Source organism: Leopardus geoffroyi, chromosome B4 (assembly GCF_018350155.1).
Source record: "Leopardus geoffroyi isolate Oge1 chromosome B4, O.geoffroyi_Oge1_pat1.0, whole genome shotgun sequence".
Classification (NCBI taxonomy): Eukaryota; Metazoa; Chordata; class Mammalia; order Carnivora; family Felidae; genus Leopardus; species Leopardus geoffroyi.
In genome coordinates, this window is record NC_059341.1 from 43,465,410 (window position 1) to 43,488,129 (window position 22,720).

The window sequence follows — 22,720 nt, forward strand, 5'->3', positions numbered from 1 at the left end:
TACGGGATGATCTCAATTATGTTTACACAGCCAAGAAAAAAAGACACAAGGAAAATATGCCAAAAATTAATCACGGTTATCTCTGAGTTGTTGACATAAATACTTTTTGGTTAATTCTTTATTTTCAGTTTTCTGAGCTACTTTCCTTTCTCTTTTTTTTTTAAGTTTTGTTTTTGAAAAATGTTTATTTATTTTTGAGAGAGAGAGCAAGGGAGAGCAGGGCAGAGAGAGAGAGGGAGACACAGAATCTGAAGCAGATTCCAGGCTCTAAGCTGTCAACCAACGCAGAGCCTGACGCGGGACTCGAACTCACAAACTGCAAGATCACAAGCTGTCCCGAAGTCAGACACCTAACCAACTGAGTCACCCAGGCACCCCATCTGAGCTACTTTCAGTAAGAAGTAGATTCCTTGCACCCGCTAAGCTGAATGTTTCCCTTTGCGGGTTTGCCCTTTGTAATATATCTAACAAAGGAAAATAAAAACAATAAAATTACAGAGATTAATGGCGTTACTAATCTGTGCAGCCTGTTGTGAAACCTTTCTTTGGCGGCTAAAACCATTAGTGCACTTATATTTAAATAGCTAATTACTTTAAGTTTTATTTTTCTGGAGGAAATCTAAAACAATGTGATTTACATTGAGTTAAATGCCTTAGACAAAGATAGATTTTAATGAAAAAGTTACCGATAACATGTAGAGGCCATATGTCTAAGTAGCTAAAGCACAATATAAACAGAAAAAATATTAATAAAAAAGAAAGAAAATGATCATTGGCTTTAAGTTTTTAGGATAATATTTTGCATCTTTCAGCTTTTCTTTTTTTTTTAATTTTTTTTTTTTTTTACATTTATTTATTTTTGAGATACAGAGAGAGACAGAGCACAAGTGGGGGAAAGGCAGACAGAGGATAAGACACAATCCAAAGCAGGCTCCGGGCTCTGAGCTGTCAGCATAGAGCCCGATACAGGGCTTGAACTGACGAACCGTGAGATCATGACCTGACCTGAAGTCGGACGTTTGACTGAGCCACCCAGGCGCCCCTTTCAGCTTTTCTTCATTTCCAAAATATGCTATAATGAGCATACATTGTTTCTTGTTTACTTTAAAAAGGTATAAATTACCTTTATTTTGAATTACACAGATTACATACATGTTTTAATTGTTAAAAAATTTAAATAACGGGTAGAAAAGGCCAAGAACAAAATTGTCTGTAAGGAATAACAGTAGATTCCTCTGGGCTACATTCTGTGACAATTCTCTGGTTTCATCCTCCGACGAACTAATTCTCTCTTCAGTGCTATCCATTCTCCTAATCAGTCCATCTATACATTTTCATTTTAAAAACCGATATGCTGAATTCCAAGATCTTTCATTGAGTATTTTAAAAAGATACGTCGCCCCTTCATTTCTGAGTATACAAATCTTACTTATTTCTAAGTTCTTGTTCTATTTGGTCTCCAACCGTTTTCTCGGGTATTAGCGCCTCAATTTTTTTTTTTTTTTAATTTTTTTTTTCAACGTTTATTTATTTTTGGGACAGAGAGAGACAGAGCATGAACGAGGGAGGGGCAGAGAGAGAGGGAGACACAGAATCGGAAACAGGCTCCAGGCTCTGAGCCATCAGCCCAGAGCCCGACGCGGGGCTCGAACTCACGGACCGCGAGATCGTGACCTGGCTGAAGTCGGACGCTCAACCGACTGCGCCACCCAGGCGCCCCTCAGCTAAATACTTTTATTTCAAGTGGTTAGAGTCTTCAACCATTTATGTTTGGGGCCCGTCTCAGAGTACCTGTCTGCTAATTGCAAGATTTCTCCAACAAGACCACACAGATGCTCACATTCAGCCAAGCATGGTTGGTGGTACCTCGTCCTGGGCTTTGGGGATTTTCCTTTGCCCAGGGGTATTTCCAGCAAAGCTGGGAATGTCCTGCCTTCTCCACCTGCTTAAAATGGGACTTTCCTTTCTGGTACTTCTTTTGCCTCCTGTGGCTCCAACTGTGGAGGTGAAGCACACGATAGGGATATAAAAAGGTCGGCCATGCCCCTTCTTGACCATTACGGACTTCCAGCCTAAAGCAGAGAAGCTAGAGAGTGGGCAAGGCTTTAACCTGGAAGTTTAGCATGGAATTTTATATTATTAGAATGAGACTGTCCTTATCACTAGCAATCACCAGGTACTTTTTCTTTCTAATTATCCAAAAGAAAAGGAAAAAGGAATGTAATAGACATGAGATTTGGTTCGTAGAGAAAGAATTAATCCTCACATCAGGTCTGAGGAGACAATGCTTTCTGTTTGCACGCTAGTTAGCTGTCATTGCTGGTTACACAGGCCCTGCGAATGCTTCTGCACTTAGTGAGGAGGGGGGAAGAAATCAGTTCGAACTACCTGGCTAGTACTCCATCATACACGAATAAGGTGCCCTGTTATTCGCGCCAAAGTCCCTGTCTGCCTTTAATCCCCTCCACACGGTGCATCAGCATTACCCAAGAGTCACTTCCAGCTCTGCTCATGGCTGTTTCTAAGAATTCTGAGCTACAGTTTTGTTCTTTAATCGCGTGACGTGTAAGGATTTAATCAAGGAGTCAATCACATGATACTGTCCAATAGAACTTTCTAGAATGATGAGAATGTTCTGGGTTCTATACCTGTGCTTTCCAATTCACACGTGGCTAGTGAGTACTTGAAATGTGGCTGGTGCAACCAAGAGACTGGATTTTAAGTTTTATTTAATTTTAATTAATTGAATCTCTGTGGTATGAGACAGTGCAAATCACTGTATTATGTCGTGATGGAAATCAGACAGTAGCTGATAGTCTTTTTTTTTTTAAGTTTTTTTTTTTTTTTTTAATTTTTTTTTTCAACGTTTATTTATTTTTGAGACAGAGAGAGACAGAGCATGAACGGGGGAGGGGCAGAGAGAGAGGGAGACACAGAATCGGAAACAGGCTCCAGGCTCTGAGCCATCAGCCCAGAGCCCGACGCGGGGCTCGAACTCACGGACCGTGAGATCGTGACCTGGCTGAAGTCGGACGCTTAACCGACTGTGCCACCCAGGCGCCCCTAAGTTTTTTTTTTTAATGTTTATTTATTTTTGAGACAGAGAGAGACAGAGCATGAGCAGGGAAGGGGCAGAGAGAGAGGGAGACACAGAATGTGAAGCAGGCTCCAGGCTCTGAGCTGTCAGCACAGAGCCCGACGGGGAGCTCGAACTCACGAACTGTGAGATCATGGCCTGAGCCGAAGTCGGACGCTTAACCGACTGAACCACCCAGGTGCCCCGATAGTCTTAAGCTATTACCTAAAACCATGTGCCACAATCCATATGTAAATAATTACTGACATATAGCAAGAATTCATAAAATCAGCACTACCGTTTCACACGTTTTCCCCCTTGCCTGCTACCTATTTCTATATTTCTTTTTAGTTGTCTTCATCTTACTCTGTAAATGCGTTATTTTACTGTGTGCAATTTAAACTGACAAGGCACAGACATCAACTTTGAATTCAGGGTCCACAACGGAGACGTTTTCTGGCACATCCGTAGTCATTTGGGGGACACCGTCAGTAAAAAGAAAAAAAATAACATAAGTGTTCATATAGAGGTTATTTTCCCCTTAACAAACCATGGGCTTTTGTTATGTTTGCTGTTAATAAATGATGTTCAGAGGACACAGAGGACACTACGTGAATTTTGGAGTTGCTTAGAAAACTGCGTATTTGAATTCCAAATCCATCGCTTCTCAGGTATTAGTCTTGGCAAAGTGAGTCTCGATATTTTTGTCTGTAGAATGGGAAGAATGACACCAAAATAGAGTTTTTATGAGGATTTTATGAGACAACAAAAAGGGAGTACATTCTTCCATAACTAATGTTAATTCCAGTCCTTTTATACAGAGTGCTTTGAAGCATAAACGTGCCTTAAAAAGAGAGGTAAAGCTTTAGAAACCATCATATAAACGGGATCCCAAATACCACAAAAAGAACTTATGATGGGGAGCCTAGGTTAGCAGAGAACTACACGAAAATTATAGGCTGAACTAGGGGATAAAGACATACCAGGTGGAGGATGCTGAAATAATAACAAAGGATAAGGAAGGAGGCAAGGAAGAAATGCACACGTAAAAGTGCTATTTAATAATCATGCCCTTCCAAAACGGGACAGATTTTTATTATTTTTCTTATCATTGGTGGATAACATCTCCGTAGCTATTATTTACTACATCTGGCCCTCCCCCTGAGAAGCAATAACGTGTTTTCTTTTCAGAGAGCATCTCCATGGTGATTTCACACCAGCCAAGGATGGGCTCCGAGGGTAACTGGAAGGAGAGTTGCCTCTCAGAGGCTCCCCATTCGCCCGCTGAATTTGATTAACATGTGGATCTTGAGGAAAAAAAAAGTGTATTTCGTTGCATGCTGGATTTTTTTATTTATCGGAAAATGTCAGTAAGGAGCTTCCCAGTTATTAAGATTCCAGCCTACTGATTGAAACCATGGGGATGTCCTCTGATTCCCCAGGGAGAATTGATGACTCTCCTGTCTGGGTTCACACAGCTACATATTATAACACGTGGTATATTTTTAAGCTTCCAGTTTTTACACGCCTATTTTCTGCGTAAGTCTACGAGCGAGCTTAGCAGGCATCTATGTAATTGTGTTCAGCTGACAGATTGACATGGGAGACCAAAGTACAATGGTTATGTCTAACACACTGGGTTGTAAAACACGTCAGGTATCCTGTTACCACAACTTTATCTCTTCGAAGTCGTGATTCATTTAGTCATGATTCATGTTCTTTTGACCATTTGCATTATTACCACCCCCTAGCTGGATAGTACTCTCCCATTGACAAAAATCTCGTTTTAGAGTATCCTCACGATATTCTTGTTATTTAGTCCCTTAACTGTGGATCAGTATCTCTAAAATAATTCCCCAGTACTTCTGTAAGGTGGGGTCACTTTCCTGAATGAATAAAAACACTTCCCTCTTTTACCATCCTAGCATAAATAATGAGTAATGCCATTGGAACACTTCCCCAATCATTTTATCCCTCTTCTCTAATCACAAAGGGTGCCTTTATGACTAACTGTAAATCAAGAGCCTTCACAACACGGCACCAGGTCTCCTTTCCAAATTTTTTTCACCTTGACTTCCTGTTTGTTGTATGTTTCAGCAAAGCTGGATTATTACTAGTCCCAAGGTTCTCTTGATTCTCCACCCTTGTGCCTTCACTAACATTGCTCCTCTGTTCACAATATCCTCCTATCCCTAATTGAAACACTGATCATCTCTATTCTCTAAGGTCTCTTAAATTTCATCCGCCCGGTAATGCACGTAGCTGTTATGGTCAATGCCCCACCCGCCTGTCCTAGATCCCTTTTTACTAGCCCTTTGTCCTACTCCCAGCTTCATTGTGCTTTGCTTGCTTCTAACAGCTTGCACCTGTGAACTTTTTTTTAAGAAGCCTGTCCTTGGGCCCGTTGGCACGTCCCTAAGGGTTTACCTCGACCCTGGGAATCGCCCATCACTAGTAATTGCCTGGTGCTACAGTATAAAAACCTAGCTACCTTACCTAAATGTGGAATGAACTGAAGTGTAATTTATGCCTTGGAGCTTCCGGCCAGATCAGGTTGAAGTTAAGACACTGTCCAAGATCAACTGCCCCCTCGACTGGCTTCCTCTTGTCCCTGTCTTGCTTTCCTCCGCATTCTTTTTGGTTTCTGTTGGGAGCACTTTCTTAATAACTCACTGGCTTATTTCTTTCTGTCTCATAATCTGACTCTGGGGACACAGACCTAAGATAATAACTTCCTTGATAACTAAAATATGAAGCATCCCTAGGGCTTTCATTTACTTATCACATAATTCAATCATTATGTAATATTTACTCATTATATAATTTATTCATTACATAATATTAAGAGACTACTATATGCCAAGTCCTGTTCTTCCAGATATCAAGGATACAGAAATACATTTTGTATTATAAACTTTCCTAATGTCACTTTGATTATGGTTATTTATGTTCGTCTCCATGTACTTCTTATGACATCATTTTGAGGGGGAAACAGTATCTTCCCTATATTTTGATTTCACCTTAGCTAGCACGTTGCTTTATATGTAGTAAGGGTTCAGTAAATTAGGAACCTTGTTAGGAATTGGGAAATATATTTAACTTTGCTCACCCAAGAGAGAGAGAGAGAAAGAAGAAAGGAGTGAATTTTATTTATTTACTTATTTCCTTACTTGTTTTTATTTTAAAATAAACTCTACCCCCAACATGAGGCTCCAACTCATGACCTTACCATCGAGTCACATGCTCCACTGACTAATGGGTCCTAAGGCTACTAAGAATACAGAATCAATAATTTAGACTAGCCTACCTCATTCTTTGTGAATTACTTTTAAGACATGAGAAACAAAAATGTGCATAATGAATACCTACGTATTTCCAATTATAACTTACAAATTCTTCAACAGGCTTCAAATGATCATCTAGAGACACAACTCAACACACCCCCTGAGAAGGAAATAAAGGTAAGGTAAAGAAAGTGTTTATTTTTTGTGTCTTAAGAACTTCCTTACGAAATTAATTAGATAAATCAGAAGGCATTAGACTATTGTCATCTGTGATGTACAATCGACTTCTCCTTTGCTCTAACACCATTTACTCATTGTCTTTGTTTAAGACATAATCTTCTTTTGTTTGGTCTCCTGCAAAAGTCTCTAACTGGATCAGCTAATTCTTCCATAGTTATCAGTGTTAACCTTTCAAAAACTAACTTCCTGATCTTATCTCTTCTCTGATGAAAGCCTCCCATTTCGTAAATGTCCGTGTCTTCATACCTTGATAGGGAGCCGGTCACACATTGTTTGTTGTTCGAGTCCTGGCCTGGCCGTCTTCCGAAGGCCCCTATCCAGTCATTCTTAGGATGCCACCTAAACTGACGCCACAGGGCACGTCTTTCCTATAGTTATTCCTTCTTTAGAATTAGCTTTACTTCTTTTATTGCTATAAATATGATGTATTCTGCCCTTTTCCTTCCATACAAGGGGCCACTTTCTCTTTTACCATTGGAAGCATGGGACAGCCCCTTTAATTCTCCGAAACACAACTGGAATCTGTTAAAGACTTTGTGTATGACTTAACTGCCTTATCCTTTATCTCTCCAATTTACTCCTATACATTCCCATTAACACATTTCTTTATTGCCTGAAGAATTAGTCATTTTATTTTTTTTCAACTGTACTTTTCCCATTATACTTTGTCCATGCCAGTATACAGCAGTTCCCATGGTAAATTATAAATTATAAATATTTTTATTTGGGCTCCCTGATCAGTTTCCTGCTTATGAGTTTTGTATCGCTAATTCACCTTTGTATTGCTACCATATGTCGGCTTACCCAGCACGTAACAAGTGTTCAATCAGTTCGTTGATTTGTTTAACCATATTAAAAAATGGAAATTCTACCTGGTATTTTATTACTACATTATTCACTGTTGAAAAGTCCTAAGATAAAAACAACTTCATTATGAATGAATTATAGAAACAGTATCTAAACTGGTTCATGGTTTGGGGGCTTACACCTGTGTGTCTATTTTCCATGTAGACTCACCTTAATGATACTGCATTTTTCCTTCTTTTAAAATTTACAACAGAATAAAATAGGTGTTTTAGAATTGTGTTGGGGCGCCTGGGTGGCGCAGTCGGTTAAGCGTCCGACTTCAGCCAGGTCACGATCTCGCGGTCCGTGAGTTCGAGCCCCGCATCGGGCTCTGGGCTGATGGCTCAGAGCCTGGAGCCTGTTTCTGATTCTGTGTCTCCCTCTCTCTCTGCCCCTCCCCCGTTCATGCTCTGTCTCTCTCTGTCCCAAAAATAAATAAACGTTGAAAAAAAAAATTTTTAAAAGAATTGTGTTAACACTGTGTGAAACATTTGAGACAGCTACGTAATATTAGATCACAACAGAAACATTTTATTACTGTTTTTTTTTATAAGAGGGCACTCTTCTTGTAAGAGATATGTTCTTGAAAATCTCAATTTAAAACTCATTCAGGGGGTGCGTGGGTGACTCAGTCTGACTCTTGCACCTGACTAAGTGCCTGACTCTTAATTTCCGCCCAGGTCATGATCTCATGACATGTGTTTTTTGTGGAATAAAGTCTAGTCCCCATCGGGCCATAGCATAAATAGCTTATAGTACACTCAGTTTGCGAGCTTTAAAACTATGAACACTGGAACATTTTTGTCAGTTGAAAAATATGAGGGGGTATTTTCATTCACTAAGACTACGAAGATAGAGTGGGATTTAGACACACACACACACACACACACACACTCACCTCAACACTTTCAAAATCATATACTTCACAGATATTTCTAGTGAAATAACAACCAGATAGCACAAAATTGCCAAAATAGGGTAAAACTCTCTTGACAGAATGACAATACTTGTCAGTATAAACATAATACTCTTTTCTAGGCAGTCCTATTGTTTTTTCTGGGCTCCTAGGGGTAAGTGCAAATAACCTTCCCTTCCTCATTCAATGACATTTAGATGGTTGCTTTCGGAGCTTAAAACATCTTTCAAGTTTTTGATGAGCATTTCTTTTCTCTCTCTCTCTCTCTTTACCTGTGAGTCTGTATTTTTAAGAAAAACACTACAATTTGTTGAGTTTCCATAAAGCAAATAGCTCGTTGTCTTAAGTTTGTGTTCTAGCAGGATAAACACTTTAAATAAATGCACTGAAGCTCTTGCTACAGAATTTCGGGACTCAAGGACTAGCAGTGGTGATCATTTTGTCGGAGGGCCTTGCAACCGGAAATTACACAAGGTGAAATAGACTGTAAATTTCTCGAGGCCTACCCTGTTGTCACTGCCTGTAAGAGGGCAGGCAAATACATTCGTCAGCCTGTCCTTTTTTCTGATCGCTGAGTGAAATTTCATTGTTTGCTTTTTCCTTGTCCTTGGCAAATTTGGGCAGAAGCGGTGATAACACTCCAGAAGAGTTAAACGCATATTCAGTTTTTCAGCCAGGCAGATGATTCTAGTGAAACCGGCTCTCCAAGAATTCATTAATTACAAACGTAGGGAATTTCCATGTATGGTAAATGCCAAATGTGAAGCTGGAAAAGGGAAAGTTAGAAGAGGCATCTGGATGATTTACGAGTCTTAAGAATTTTAAATGGCTAAAGTGGCAACTACTTCGCCATCAGTAACTTCCTGTAAAATCTTTAGTGTGGGTTGATGTTATGTCTTCTGTAATTTTGCAGAAGAAGAGGGCGAGATGAATGTCCAAATATCAAAACCCAGATAGATGGTGGTCACGTATGAGGTCACGGCAGTCTAAATGTGTCCCCCACCCCAATACTTTTTCAAGGTACATCTCTTTTTATTCCTTGGTAAGTAGACAGAAGTCAGGAAGGTCGTGGGAGCAATTTGCCATAGAACCATAAGAAGACTTCTGGGAGATAAAGACATCACCTTAGCATTCACAGTTAGGGAAACATGGAAAGATGAATCTGAGTGGAGAGAGGTAAACCTTATCAAGGCCTCGTGATCTGTGAAATAAAAGGATCTTGGCAGGACACTGAAGCATTACCCCCCCCCCTTTTTTTTTTTGCATTGTATTATCTTCTTTTCCATTCCAAGAGTATTGCCGAGTAAGAAACTCTTGGAAGCCACTCACGTGATGGCTGTGATGTCATCACGGGTCACGAAGGATTTCTTCTGCTGGGCTCTGCCTTGAATACTGCCTTTTAATTGAAAACAGCAGGAAATCATTTTATGCTGCCAATAGATCAACTTTCCCCCCAAAAAGGTAAATTAATAATATCACGTCCTCTTTAAAAACTCCTTAATGGTCCATAATTACATACAGGATAAATCCCAGACTCTTTAGCAAGTTTCTTCCTAAGAAGTCCTTAACTACCCACCCTTCAGCACTTTCCACTTCCCTTAAGACACTCTTTGCTAATTTCCATGAAAACATGAGCAATTTCTTACATGAACCACACACTCTACCTCTCCATGAATATGTATAATGTGCCAAATCCTCTATCTAGAATGTCTCCCTCTGAATTTCTTTCTGCCAGCTCTACTTTCGTGATTCTCCAGATGAAATTAGTTGACGCTGTTTTAGACTCCAGGTAGATAGGTATCTACTCCAGGTAGATATCTCCATTATAGAATATCATATTCCCGTATAAATGATTGGTTTTATGGTATGTCTGCACGTGACTGTCAGAATCTCAAAGGCACAACTGGTATGTTTTTATTCATGGCTAACTTTCCAATGGTTAGACTATCACAAGCCTTTAATAAACGCTAATGCTATTTTAAATATGTAATTAATATTTTATTAATTAAAATAAATAATAATGAAAATAGTTAATTAATATTTTATTAATTAAAATAAATAATAATTAAAATAAATTAATAAAAGCCCCTTTTGAATTACTTATGGCTGTTAGTCAGTTTCAGATTTTCCATAGAATTTTGCCTCTGCTCACAAGGGAGCATATTCTTAGGGAGTAAAGTAGGAGAGTTTAATTCTAGCAAGAAAGAAAACTTGCTATTCATTGAACTCACCTTATGTGTGTTTGAAGTAAGCACTCTTTTGTTTTTTTTAAGTTTTATTAGGGTGTAATTGACATACAGCACTGTGTACGCTTAAGGTATACAGTATAATGATGTGACTTAACATATATTATGAAAAGGTTACCATATTGTTTCATTAACATTCATCATCTCATATAAATACAAAAAAAGAAGAAAAAGAAGAAAAACGTTCTTATTCTCTTACTCTTAGGATTCACTTCCTTAATAGCTTTCAAACACACCGTACAACAGCGTTAACTATTGTCCTCATGTTGTACAATACATCCCTAGTATTTATTCATCTTTTAACTGGAAGTTTGTACCTTCTGACCACCTTCTTGCAACCCCCGCATCCCCTATCCCTCACCTCTGGTACCCACAAATCCAATCTCTTTTTCTGTGTTTTTTTTCTTTCTTTTTTCTTTCTATTTTTAGATTCCACATATAAGTGAGAGCATACATCATTTGTCTTTCTCTGACTTATTTCACTTAGCATAATGCCCTTAGGGTCCAACAATGGCAGGATTCTCTTCATTCTCTTTTTTTGAATAATGTTTCACTATATATATATATATATATATATATATATATATATATATATATCACAATGAAGGAAGCACTCTTGATCCCCCAATTTTAAAAGCAAAAACCCATTTGACAGTGGTGTTATAGTGGTTAGGCAGTGTAATCCAGAGTTAGACACTGTCCTTTTAATGCAGAAAGATGCACCTTTCCAATCAATAGTGTTTTTTGCTGGATTCTGACTGTTGCACCTTCCAGACAATGAAAAGGACTAAAGCCAGTAATTATCTAGAGCTCAGATATAAAAATATATTAAGGAAACCTAAGTCAAATGGCAGTTGGCAAGCCATGAAAGGAGGGCTTTTAGGCACCTGCACTTGTCCCAGCTTGCATAGTTCAGCAGGAAGTAGGATCATTTTCTTTTGGCGACAATGAGAAGTCACCACGGCTTCGAACTCGCATTTTCCTTCAATACACTTTTGCTCAAAATGACTCCTTCCACCTTCCTCCTTTCCTCTATAAAAGGATGCTCTCCTCCTTTGTTCTCTGGACTTGTCTATGGTTGGCCATAATTTGCTTGTCTCGAATTGCAATCCCTCTGCTATTCTTGAATAAACTCTTTTTTTTTTTTTTTTTAAATAAACTCAATTCTACTGGCTGAATCGCTCACCTTTTTCTTTTGCAAGGTTGACGCACGGTATGGTCAACTTCAGGAGGCATCGACTTGCGTTTTCTTCTTGTTATATTTTCACTCACCTCTTTCTAAAAAAAGACAGCCTTGTATTGTATATTTCTTTACCTTAAAGATTTTGGCCAAACCTAAAGAAATTTGGTCCCATTTAGTTGATGAAGACTGTCTTTATGCCTTTAACCTCATGCTTCTCTCTATCACAGATGGGATCTAGTTTCGGACTGGTGATCCTTTATGTTATCCCTTATAAAAAGCGACAACAAAAATCTCCCTCCCTCCATGCTTTTCCGTTACTGATTCCTTGGGATTTCTTTGCCCCGTGTTATAACACTCACTCTAAGCTGTGATTCCAAAGTGGTGTCTATATTTAGAACACCTTTGTTAATCAAAATGCAGAACACAATCATAGCAGCAGCCGGCATACCTGGAAGTCAAATGCTTTCTAAGACTTTTTTTTACCATATTATAATTTGGATGCCTGAAATCTAACATCCATAAGAGGACATTCAACATGAAGAGTTTCAAAAACACAAGGTAATTGCTATAAATGTTTAAGTTTGTTAAATGAGAGAAAAACCTCGCATAACACTTCTTTTTAATAAGGTGAATTGAGTTTATACTTACACCCATGCATGTAATCTGATCTGATTTGGTGGAGACAATCATAATTATGAAACATTGGAATACATACCCCTCTGATAAATAAATATATATCTAGCATTAAGCCTGCTCAACTGACTTCCCCATATGAGAATTTTCTAGATTGACAATTAGCAACTAAAATTTGTAGTATCTACCCTATAATTTTCGTGTCTGGGGCTCGTGTTTGGAATTATGGTTTATTTTCTCTCTTCATGGAATTATAATACTTAGAAAATGATCCTCTTAATGTTATTTATATTTGCCTGTGATTGTAATTCAGTTGCACCTGACTGAGACTACGATTGCTTATTGCTTTGAGATGTCCCTCGCGGACCTCCAAAGTGAATTTTGCACGGTAGACGTTGTGTGTAAATGTGTGCGCGTGCACATGGGCGTGAGTGTCTCTCTCAAACACACCCTCTAAATTTGGTAAAAGTTACCTAGATGTTTAAGTGTGAAATTTAAATGTGAAACAGTAACAGTAACAGAAATGTGTGTGCACAAAAAACCAGATACACACAAGGTTTTTAGGATAAATTCAATGACTAAGAAGCACTGGGTGTCATATGCACTCACCAATATCACACTGTATGTTAACTAACTTGAATGTAAATACATAAATTAAAAAAAAAGAATGTTGTTTACATAGGAAATGCAGAACAATGGCTTCTGATTTTCAGTCCATCGCATGGGGAAATTCCCTTCTATCCTGGGAAAGCTTTCACCAGCAAGGAAGGATTTCATTTGTAAAGTTCAGGGTGTGGAGAAAGTGGAGAAAATGATGGCTTGGGTTTTGCATCAGGCAAAACTGGTGTAATCCTTCCAACATGTGGGAAATCCCTCTTTTTCTATTTACATAGAAATGTTCATTTTTCATCCTGCAAAGCAGAGATGAAATCATCATGAAGTATAAAAGAGTAAATTTGGGAGAAGGCCTCCTTGTAGTTACTAATAAAGAGGTGCGGACAGAATCTAAACTAATGCCGTTAATTTCAAGATCATGGCTCTGGTCTAAAATGCATCCTGGGATTCCCTTTATGGGAAATGTTTTCAAAAGAACAGCAGCAACTTCCTTTACGAAAGCAAGAAAATGAGTCCAGTAATTGTCAAAATGAGATATAAACAAGACATAAGTCCAAGTCTGTATGTTTGTGAATATATAATAATAATATTATTAATTGATACTGTGTGCTTTTATTTCAATATATTTGTGTATGCGACATACAAGGACATTTTAAATCCAGTTATATTGGATTTAAAATATATAGGCAATAGACACTGTTAAAAAGTAAGCAGGTAATAAATACTCATGAAAAGTCAAAATAAGGGTGCCTGGGTGGCCCAGTCAGTTAAGTGTCCGACTCAATTTTGGCTCAGATCATGATCTCATAGTTTGTGAGTTCGAACTCTGCGTCAGGCTCTGCGTTCACGGTGTGGAACCTGCTCGGGACTCTCTCCCTCTCTCTCTGCCCCCCCTCGTTTGGTCTCTCTCTCTCTCTCTTTCTCTAAAAATACATAAACTTAAAGAAAACGTCAAAATAAGAAAGAAAAGGATGAAATTATGTTTCCCATCTTAGTGAAAATATATTCTCAGTTCCAAAGTTGATTGTGAAGTATAACTTCTGTTTTGTGCTATGTCCTTCCCACCTTCCCTGTTTCACTTTCTTTAAAGTGGGGCTCCTCAGGTGTTGTTTATAAGTTTTCATGGTAAAACGTGAAACTTCTGGGAAGAACCCTAACCATTTTTGCAAACCTTTGACTGTCCTTATTGCGTAACGTTGAGTGTTAGGACAGAGGCCAAAAGGCTTAGAGTTCTGCCAGGAACTTGCTCTGAGTCAGGTAACAAATGAGAACTTGTCCTTTCCTCTGTGGAACCTGTTCTTGAGGAGAAGTCTACCCACAACCCCAGCAGGCAGACATTTCAGGCAGTCGATGGTAAGCAATGTTCACCCGTGTTCTCCCTTCAGACCTCTCTTTGTGTGCAGAACCAGAGTATGTACCTGTGGTGGGCCTCTGTCAGGGGGAGCGAGCTCACGGTGTTCTCTTCTGAATTGCCCTTCCTGAAAACAACGAGGTGTCTGTAAACTTGTTTTGATTTTGGCATCGAAGTTTTGCAAGCAAGTTATAAAAATTTCCAGAAGGTTCCTGCCAGCCGCGGCCGACTTTGTCCTTCAGGCAGAGCGGGACTGGGAGCAAACGCACCCCTCTGGGACCGGTTTGCAGTAACTACAACCCCTTTGCGTAAATGAAGTTCTACTTTTGCTGTAGCCCAGAGGAAACTCCATTTACTCACCCTGTCTTTTAAATAGTCGTACGTGGGGCGCCTGGGTGGCGCAGTCGGTTGGGCGTCCGACTTCAGCCAGGTCACGATCTCGCGGTCCGGGAGTTCGAGCCCCGCGTCGGGCTCTGGGCTGATGGCTCAGAGCCTGGAGCCTGTTTCCGATTCTGTGTCTCCCTCTCTCTCTGCCCCTCCCTCGTTCATGCTCTGTCTCTCTCTGTCCCAAAAATAAATAAACGTTGAAAAAAAAAAAAAAATAGTCGTACGTGGGGCGCCTGGGTGGCTCAGTCGGTTGAGAGACGGACTTCGGCTCAGGTCGTGATCTCATGGTTTGTGAGTTCGAGCCCCGTGTCGGGCTCTGTGCTGGCAGCTCAGAACCTGGAGCCTGCTTCTGATTCTGTGTCTCCCTCTCTCTCTGCCCCTCCCTCACTCATGCTCTGTCTCTCTCTGTCTCAGAAATAAATAAACATTAAAAAAAAAATTAAAAAAAAATAGTCGTACTTTAAGGACTTGGGTTGTGTGTGTGGAATTTTCCTCCCTTTCTTTGCAAAGCGGTTACAGTGCGAAGGCTCTGGGGCCTCCAAGCCAGTGTTTCGATCCTGGTTCTTACTAGAGGAATGACCTTGAGTAAGTCACTTAGATTCCCTGTTGTTTCTCTTGCTTTGTCTGTAAATGGGAATGATAATAACGAAACTTTAGAAGCTTGTGGTGGGGTTTCAATAAATAAATAAATTAATTAATTAATTTAAAGTTTATTTACTTCTGATGAGAGAGAGCTAGTGTGTGTGGGGGGGGGAGGGGCAGAGAGAGAGAGAGGGAGAGAGAGAATCCCAAGCAGGCTCCGTGCTGTCAGCACAGAGGCCAATGCGGGCTCGATCTCACGAACCACGAAAGCATGACCTGAGCGGAAATCAAGAGTTGGCCGTTTCACTGACTGAGCCACCCAGATGCCCCTAAATTAATATTAATTTAAAGTGATTAGCCCAGTGCCTGGCACAGAGAAAACATAGGATAAGTCCCTACCGAGACTAAATATCACGCACACATGCACTCGCCTTGCCATCCTTCACGTTCTAGCTGTAAAGAACAATACTGTGAACGACGGATGATTCATGTCAGTCAGTCAGTCAGCCTTGTACTGGCCCCTCTCCAACATGATCTCCCCGGGATTAGGAATCAAGAAAGAACTTAAAAAAGGAGATATCACAAGTTCTCTAGAAAGACACGACAGAGGGAAGAGAAGATGAAGAACTGGGGAAAAAACGATGAGAAAATCTTCACCAGCTGCAAGGAACAGAATGCTTGACTAACGGAGACTTCAAAAACATCAAACATTTACCTCATGTGGCACAAAGTCAGAGGAGGGTGGTGTTGCCCTGGTTCAGCAGCTCGTCCCTTTGTGTCATTCTTTCTGCTCTGCCACTTGATGGGTCAGCATCGTTTTGCCTTTCTAGTCCCAGTTTGGCTTCTGCGCTACCGAAGGTGTTTTGTTCCCAGTAATATCTCGATCTTAAAGGGAGGGGGCAGCAGAAAAAGAATTTTCTTCTCCTTAATCTCCTGAATCTCTCCTTCCCTCTGTCTTTCTCTTTTTCTACCGAGGAGCAAAACCATCCCAGATGCTGTGCCAGGAGACATCCCCGTAGTAGGTCCTTAGTTGGATCTGGTTCTTGTAACTCACTGCTAGACCAGAGTAGCGACCTGGGATGTGTCCTTTAGATACTCTTCTCTATGACAGAAATACTCCTAATCCCAGCTTCTAGACGGCTCTCCGATGAATTCAGCTCTGAAAATTTCCCTCAGTGTCAGAGAGACTTTTCATCCAAGTTCCCCCTTCTCCTTAGGGTAAGCTTGGTATCCAATAACCACTGCTGTGGTGATATCAAGACCTGGCTCCCTTGCCTTGAGTGGGAGAATTCTACAAGCCGATCCCAGCACCAAAGCTTTCTGCGGGCTGAAACGTTCGTTGGGACCCATCGCAGCTCAACCCCTCTCTCTCTACAATCCAGATTCTCTTCTCCTCCACGGGTGTTGTTCTTTAAAGCTCTCCTCAGTAAACCCCCTCCAACCCAGATCTCCATCCCAGAGTCTACACCTAGGGAACCTGACCCACGGACACCACTCACTCACAGTGAGAACTGTGATAATGTGATTGGCTTAAAATTAGGATTCATCCCAAACCACCCCGGGGCCGGAGCAAAACACAAGTTCTCTAAATTGAAGAAGGAAGGATACTCTTGGGCGAGCAACTGCAAACACAGAAGGGTGCATTCTCCAACATGTTTTATTTCAGATATTGCAGATGGTTGGGGAAGAGGAGAAGTAAGACAGTTGTGAGCAAGATAAGTGATGAGATGTTATTTGGCACAGCAGGGAGAGAGTGTAAGCTCTCAAAGATTGAGGACCAGCATGCTATGCTATGCTATGCTAACTTTTGCAGATTTCTCCAAGGGAAGAATTCAGGGATGGTCTGTGCAAACCTTCAGATGCACGTGTGTCCTCTGACGGTCTTGTTTGAATGTGGATTTTGTTTCCATGTGTTTGGGTAAAACATGACAATAGACTTTTGGCAATACTCCTGCCTTAGAGATTGTAATTAAATTGGTGTAGGTAAGAGATCAGCACCCATATATATATATATATATATATATATATATATTTATTAACACCACAGACTCTTAGGAAGTTTAGGAAAAATTTACTCCCCCAAAACATGACTCTCCTAAGACCTTTGTCCTAAAGAATGAATGCCATTTACTTTGGTTTATGATGTCCCTTTGTGGGTAATGTTTTTTTCCAAGTCGGTAAATGATCAATTTGCAATATTTCTTTTACTTGATTCATCATGAGCACTCGACACTGTCCATCACCCCTTGTTCCTTGATACAATGTTCCTTGATACATTTTTCATTTGGCCTTCATGAGCACGCTGTTTTGGTTTTCTTATTTCACTGGTCTCTCTTTCAGAGTCATATTTACTGATTCTTCCTTAACCTGCCCCTAACCCACCTCTTAAGTTTCGAGTACTCACAGCAGACTTAACTGCTGAGCAATCTCTTCTCATTAACTCTTCTCTAGGTTCTAATCTCTCCCAAATCAGTTTTTTTTTTTTTAACCCCGAGCTCTCGCCCACATTCCTGTATCGATTGTTCAGTTTCCAACTTGATATCTCCACTTGAGTATATAAAAATCACAAACTCACCAAGTCCAAACACGAATTCCTCCTTCGACCTTCAGTCACAGCCAGCTCAGGTGATGGCGATTCTTTTCTTCCAGTAGCTTGGACCAAAGGCATGGAAATGATTCCTGACCGCTCTTTTTCTCATTTGTTATATACAATCCGTGAGGAAATTCTACTGGTTTTACCTTCAAAATGCACTGAGAATCTGATCACTCCTTACCGTCTCCACTGCGACAAACTCTGGTCCAAACCGCTGTCATCTTTTGTCTGGATTACATGATAGCATCTACCAGATCTCCACACTTCTATTCTTGCTCTTTTACATCCGAAAGCTGTGTGTGTGTGTGTGTGTGTGTGTGTGTGTGTGTGTTGGGGGGTCTCCCCCAGGACCACCATATCTTGTGTATATATGCATGTTTTTTGTAAAAAGAAAGAAAAGTTGGGAGAGATGGGAAAGCTAAAGTCCCAATGGTGACCCTCAATGCCCTACCTGATCTAACTCCCCGCTACGATTCCCACTTCCTTCCCCCCTGCTATATGCTCCCCTCTGCTCTCTCAATTCTAGTCACACTGAGGTAGTTGCTGCTCTGTGAACACAGAAGACACGTTTCCACCACATGTTCCTCCCTTCCTGCTTTTCTAGTTGCTCTCACTGCCTGGAATATTCTTCCCCGATACATCTATGTAGTTAACTCCCTCACCTCCTTCAGACCCTTCTTCAAATGTCACTGCCTTAAGGAGGTCGAACTAAATCTACTCAGTATTTCAGTCCTTCTCCTGTTCCTGTCTCCTTGGATGTTGTGGGTCCTCCTACTCATCTCTACAGTTTTTCTTTTCCCTAACACTTATCACCTTCCTATTTCCTATATTTTGCTTCTCTATGATGTTAATTTTATGCCTACATATATTGTTTGATTAGATTACATATATTGTGTATATCTCCCATTCAAATGTAAGCTCCACAAGGATAGCCATTTCTTACTATTTTCATTCATTGCTATAGCCCCACCATCTAGAAGAGATTTTTGGCACGTGTGGGCCCTCAAGACTGGTGGTCTGACCTAATGCAACATGGCAACGTCGATAAAAGCAAATGGATCAGTGAATCATTCATGTGATAGGTCAACACGGGTCCATTATCAACAGTAAATAAGTAAAATGCACGAGATGAGACAGGGAAGGAGTTAAGGTTGATACTTAGATAATTGTTTAGCGATGATATTGTCACACACTGAGATAAGGATCTCTGTCAAATAAGCTAGTTTGGGGGTAAATAATGAATGTTATTGAAGCGCCTGTGGGACATGTGTCTAAAGAATTACAGTAGGCAGTGGGATTCACGGGGCTGAAATGTAGAAAGAGAGGCATATATTTGGGAATCATAAAAAATATAGATGCAAATTAAGTCACAGGATTTTTAGTATGTATAAAGAGAAGAGAAGAGGGCTTGCTAGAATCATGATGAAAAATATTATTTAATGTTTGGAGAAAGAAAGTGGGGCCAAAAAGAAGAAGATCAATTGGTATCTAGAGAGTGAGAAGGAAAAGGTGTATATTATGGGAGGGGATCAAATCCTTAAGGGATGATGGGAGGAAAATAAAACAATAAAAGGCAAGAGGCCAAGACAAGAGAAATAAGAAAAAATTGATAGGATGAGGTGGAGGTCAAAGAGGATGAGATTTCTAGAAGACAGTAAAGGGGATGTTAGGGTTAAGTATTTCATGTACCAGTTAAATGTAGACATAACATATCAAAATGCAAACACAAAAAAGTGTGATTGCTACATAAAAACATGATGGAATGAATTATTCCTGTTGTCCAAGTACTTTTGTGTAGAGGGGCAAGAGGGACAAGTGTCATATGATGCTTTGATAAGGCAAGTGTCACCTAGATCAAAGCTGTATATCCTCCGTTAAATATTCCATGGTGGTCTAGTTCACTAAAGATCTTTTCTTAAACACACACACACACACACACACACACACACACAATCGTATCAAAACTTGGCATTTCCCATTCAATACTCCTAAACTGGAATGTCCGGTATGCCCCATTTAATTGATTAATTAATTAATTGTTTATTCATTTATTTTGAGAGAGAGTTCACATGCCCACGTGTGCAAGCAAGGGAGGGGCAGAGAGAGAATCCCAAGCCGGCTCCATACTGTCAGCGTAGAGCCAAATGTGGGGTCCGATCTCACAAACCTGTGAGATCATGACCTGAGCCAGAATCAAGAGTCAGACTCTTAACCCACTGAGCCACCCAGGTACTCCTTTAGGCCCCATTTTATATTGAAATGTGGACCAGGAAAATTATTTTGGTTTTCTGTCCAACATAAACTGGAAAGAGGTTTCAATGCAAAGGGCAAGTAACAGAGCTATATTGTTCATCAATAGTCTTTCATTCTTTAGAAGATACATAGCTCTCAGTTCCCTGTTACCTCTCATTCTCACTGTGACACCAAGAAATTTTGGAAAAGTAAACATTAAATTCTAGAATTTCTCTGTGCCTTGAAATACAGCCATTAGCAGACTTCATCGTGCCCTCCTTGCCTCCTTAGAATTGGGGAAACGATTTTATTATGTCTGCAGACTATTGAATACGTGAAATGAGGATTAAGAATTCTTTATTTAGGCACAAAAAAAAAGTTTCCTACATAGGGACATTATTTACCACAAAGTAAATTCCCCTTATTTTACCATGTACCAAGGAGTCATATTTTCCTTGAATGAAACTCTTGAATTTAAATAGAGCCTAGGGTGTCTTTAAAAGCATGGAGTACTGATGTCGTATCTACATATCTGATGTGCCATGTAAGATAAGTGAACTGAGAAGGTATAAAGCAATTCTTAACCCAATCAAATAAACTTTTGTGGCACCGCCTGTGGACTCACCCCAACAGTATATCTATGATGAATCAATTAATAAACATTTAGTAAGGGCCCAGTTGCAATTGAGGCACTGTGAGCAATATACATTGGGCAGAGATACTACAAAAATAAGTTTAACCATTTTCTTTTAAAACACTATATTTTTAATTTTGGGGATACTGGTAGAGTCCAGGATACTCTGTTTCCATTTTTTTTTTTTCAGCTCAGCAACTGGAGAATTTATCTGTATCTTTTTCTTACTCGTAGTAGTATCTCAGCAGAGTCATAAGCCTGTATTAATCAGTATAATAAATTAATTTTTCAAAAGATCAAATGCCATTGGACTTCCCTCTCAATTCTATAAAGGAAATTAATAAATCCATCAATTAATTTGTGACTTTCTAAGTACTTTTTCCCTTATTCTCTGATGATCTTTCATGGAGAAGAGTCTGTGTGTTTTGTGTTGCCTGTGTTTCTTTTATTTCCTTGAGCCCATATGAAGTCCTCTTTAACTTCATCTCTTTCCCTCACGTCCACTGAGACCCTGGCTTTCTTGTTCTTTCTCGGGATATTGGAGGATCCCATAGTCTGTACACCATAGCGTCTAGAAACTTGACTTCAGAATTGACACCAGTAAAGAAAATTATGAGAGCCGCTATCAAAGAAAGTCCTAAGTTTCCCAGGATGAAAATTACATATAATGTACTGAAAGGAGAGAAACTCACAGACTCAGATGAGAAATGAAAGCATTTTATGGGACAATAAAAAATACAATCTGATAAGAAGTCACAGAAGACTGTGGTCTCTTCAATATGGGAGGTGATGCATGGCTTTCTTCCAGGTTTGATACAGAAAGATGAGTTTATTCAAAGTAAATAGCTTTCCATCTGGAATTTAAAAACATAGGTTAAACAATAAATAACTGTGTGTGCATAGAGAGAGAGATAGATAGATGATAGATAGACAGATGGATAGATAGGTATAGACATAGCAGAACAAACATATATACACACACACAAATACACATACACGTCTAATCTATACGTGAATGTGTATAAATGTATGTGCATCTATATTTGATGACTTATCAACTTATAAAACAAAGATGAGAGGCTTTAAAAAATGAGTCATGTACAAAAGCCACGTATACAGTTGGAAATTCTTTAAAGCTATTTTAAAGAAAGAAATAAAATCTTATTGACTATCAGGATACTCATTTAGTACACATAGCTACTCAAACCCTGTGACATATGGCAGACTTCCCTCTGTTTCATCTATTGTTTTTATCTTTTTAGGCTTTCGTTGCAGATATGTTTTCAATATTTGTAATTTCCTTACCTTTTCCGGTGCTTTGTTTTTTCTCACGAGGAATCTGAAACGCTGTTGATGTTGTAAGTAACAAAGGCATATTCATCTGGAAAATAAAGAGAAAGTTCGCCCCTTATTAAGTTTCCAACTTTCTATAATCAGATTACATCAGACTATATAGATACATTAGGTCTTATCTTTCCAATAATTTTGTAAGACGGTCAATCACTTCTCCATTTTCTAAATCCAAAAATATCGTATTAAAGTTTAAAGCGCTTGATGAAGTACATTCAATTAGTAAAGGACAGGAGCAGGAATTCAAATGCTACTTGACAAATTTCACGTGACATTCAATGAGAAACTAACAGCACTGAGCGTCCATGGAAAATTTTTATGGTCCTTACAACATCTTAGCAACTGTTTTGGAACCTAATCTATCAAGATTTTTCTATAACATTTCAGAGTATTGTCCACTCTCCTTCTCAAATCAAAGTCCATAAAGGTAGCACGAAATGGTAAGAGCAACAAAGAGACTGGAAGTGTCGAATGGTTTGTATTTCAAGTTAAAGGGGCGCTTTCTCACACTATGTCAAAAAGATTCTAGGTGCCGAAAATCTTTGGTAACTG

General features: G+C 39.6%; 1 protein-coding gene across 2 annotated transcripts in view; it reads right to left on the reverse strand.

Moving 5' to 3' along the window:
- Positions 1 to 3,026: 3,026 nt before the first annotated feature.
- Positions 3,027 to 22,720, reverse strand: part of LOC123590576 (ovostatin homolog 2-like) — a 76,710-nt gene continuing 57,016 nt past the window's right edge. The window contains exons 35-37 of one of the 2 annotated variants that reach the window (XM_045463851.1): positions 22,124 to 22,199; positions 21,946 to 21,954; positions 3,027 to 3,065 (exon numbers count right to left, since the gene is read on the reverse strand). In XM_045463851.1, coding sequence (XP_045319807.1) covers positions 22,147 to 22,199 — 53 coding nt within the window. In that variant the 3' untranslated portion in view covers positions 3,027 to 3,065; positions 21,946 to 21,954; positions 22,124 to 22,146. Of the gene's footprint in view, positions 3,066 to 21,519; positions 21,673 to 21,945; positions 21,955 to 22,123; positions 22,200 to 22,720 lie in introns of those variants that run through there. The other variant, XM_045463850.1, reaches the window with a different exon arrangement.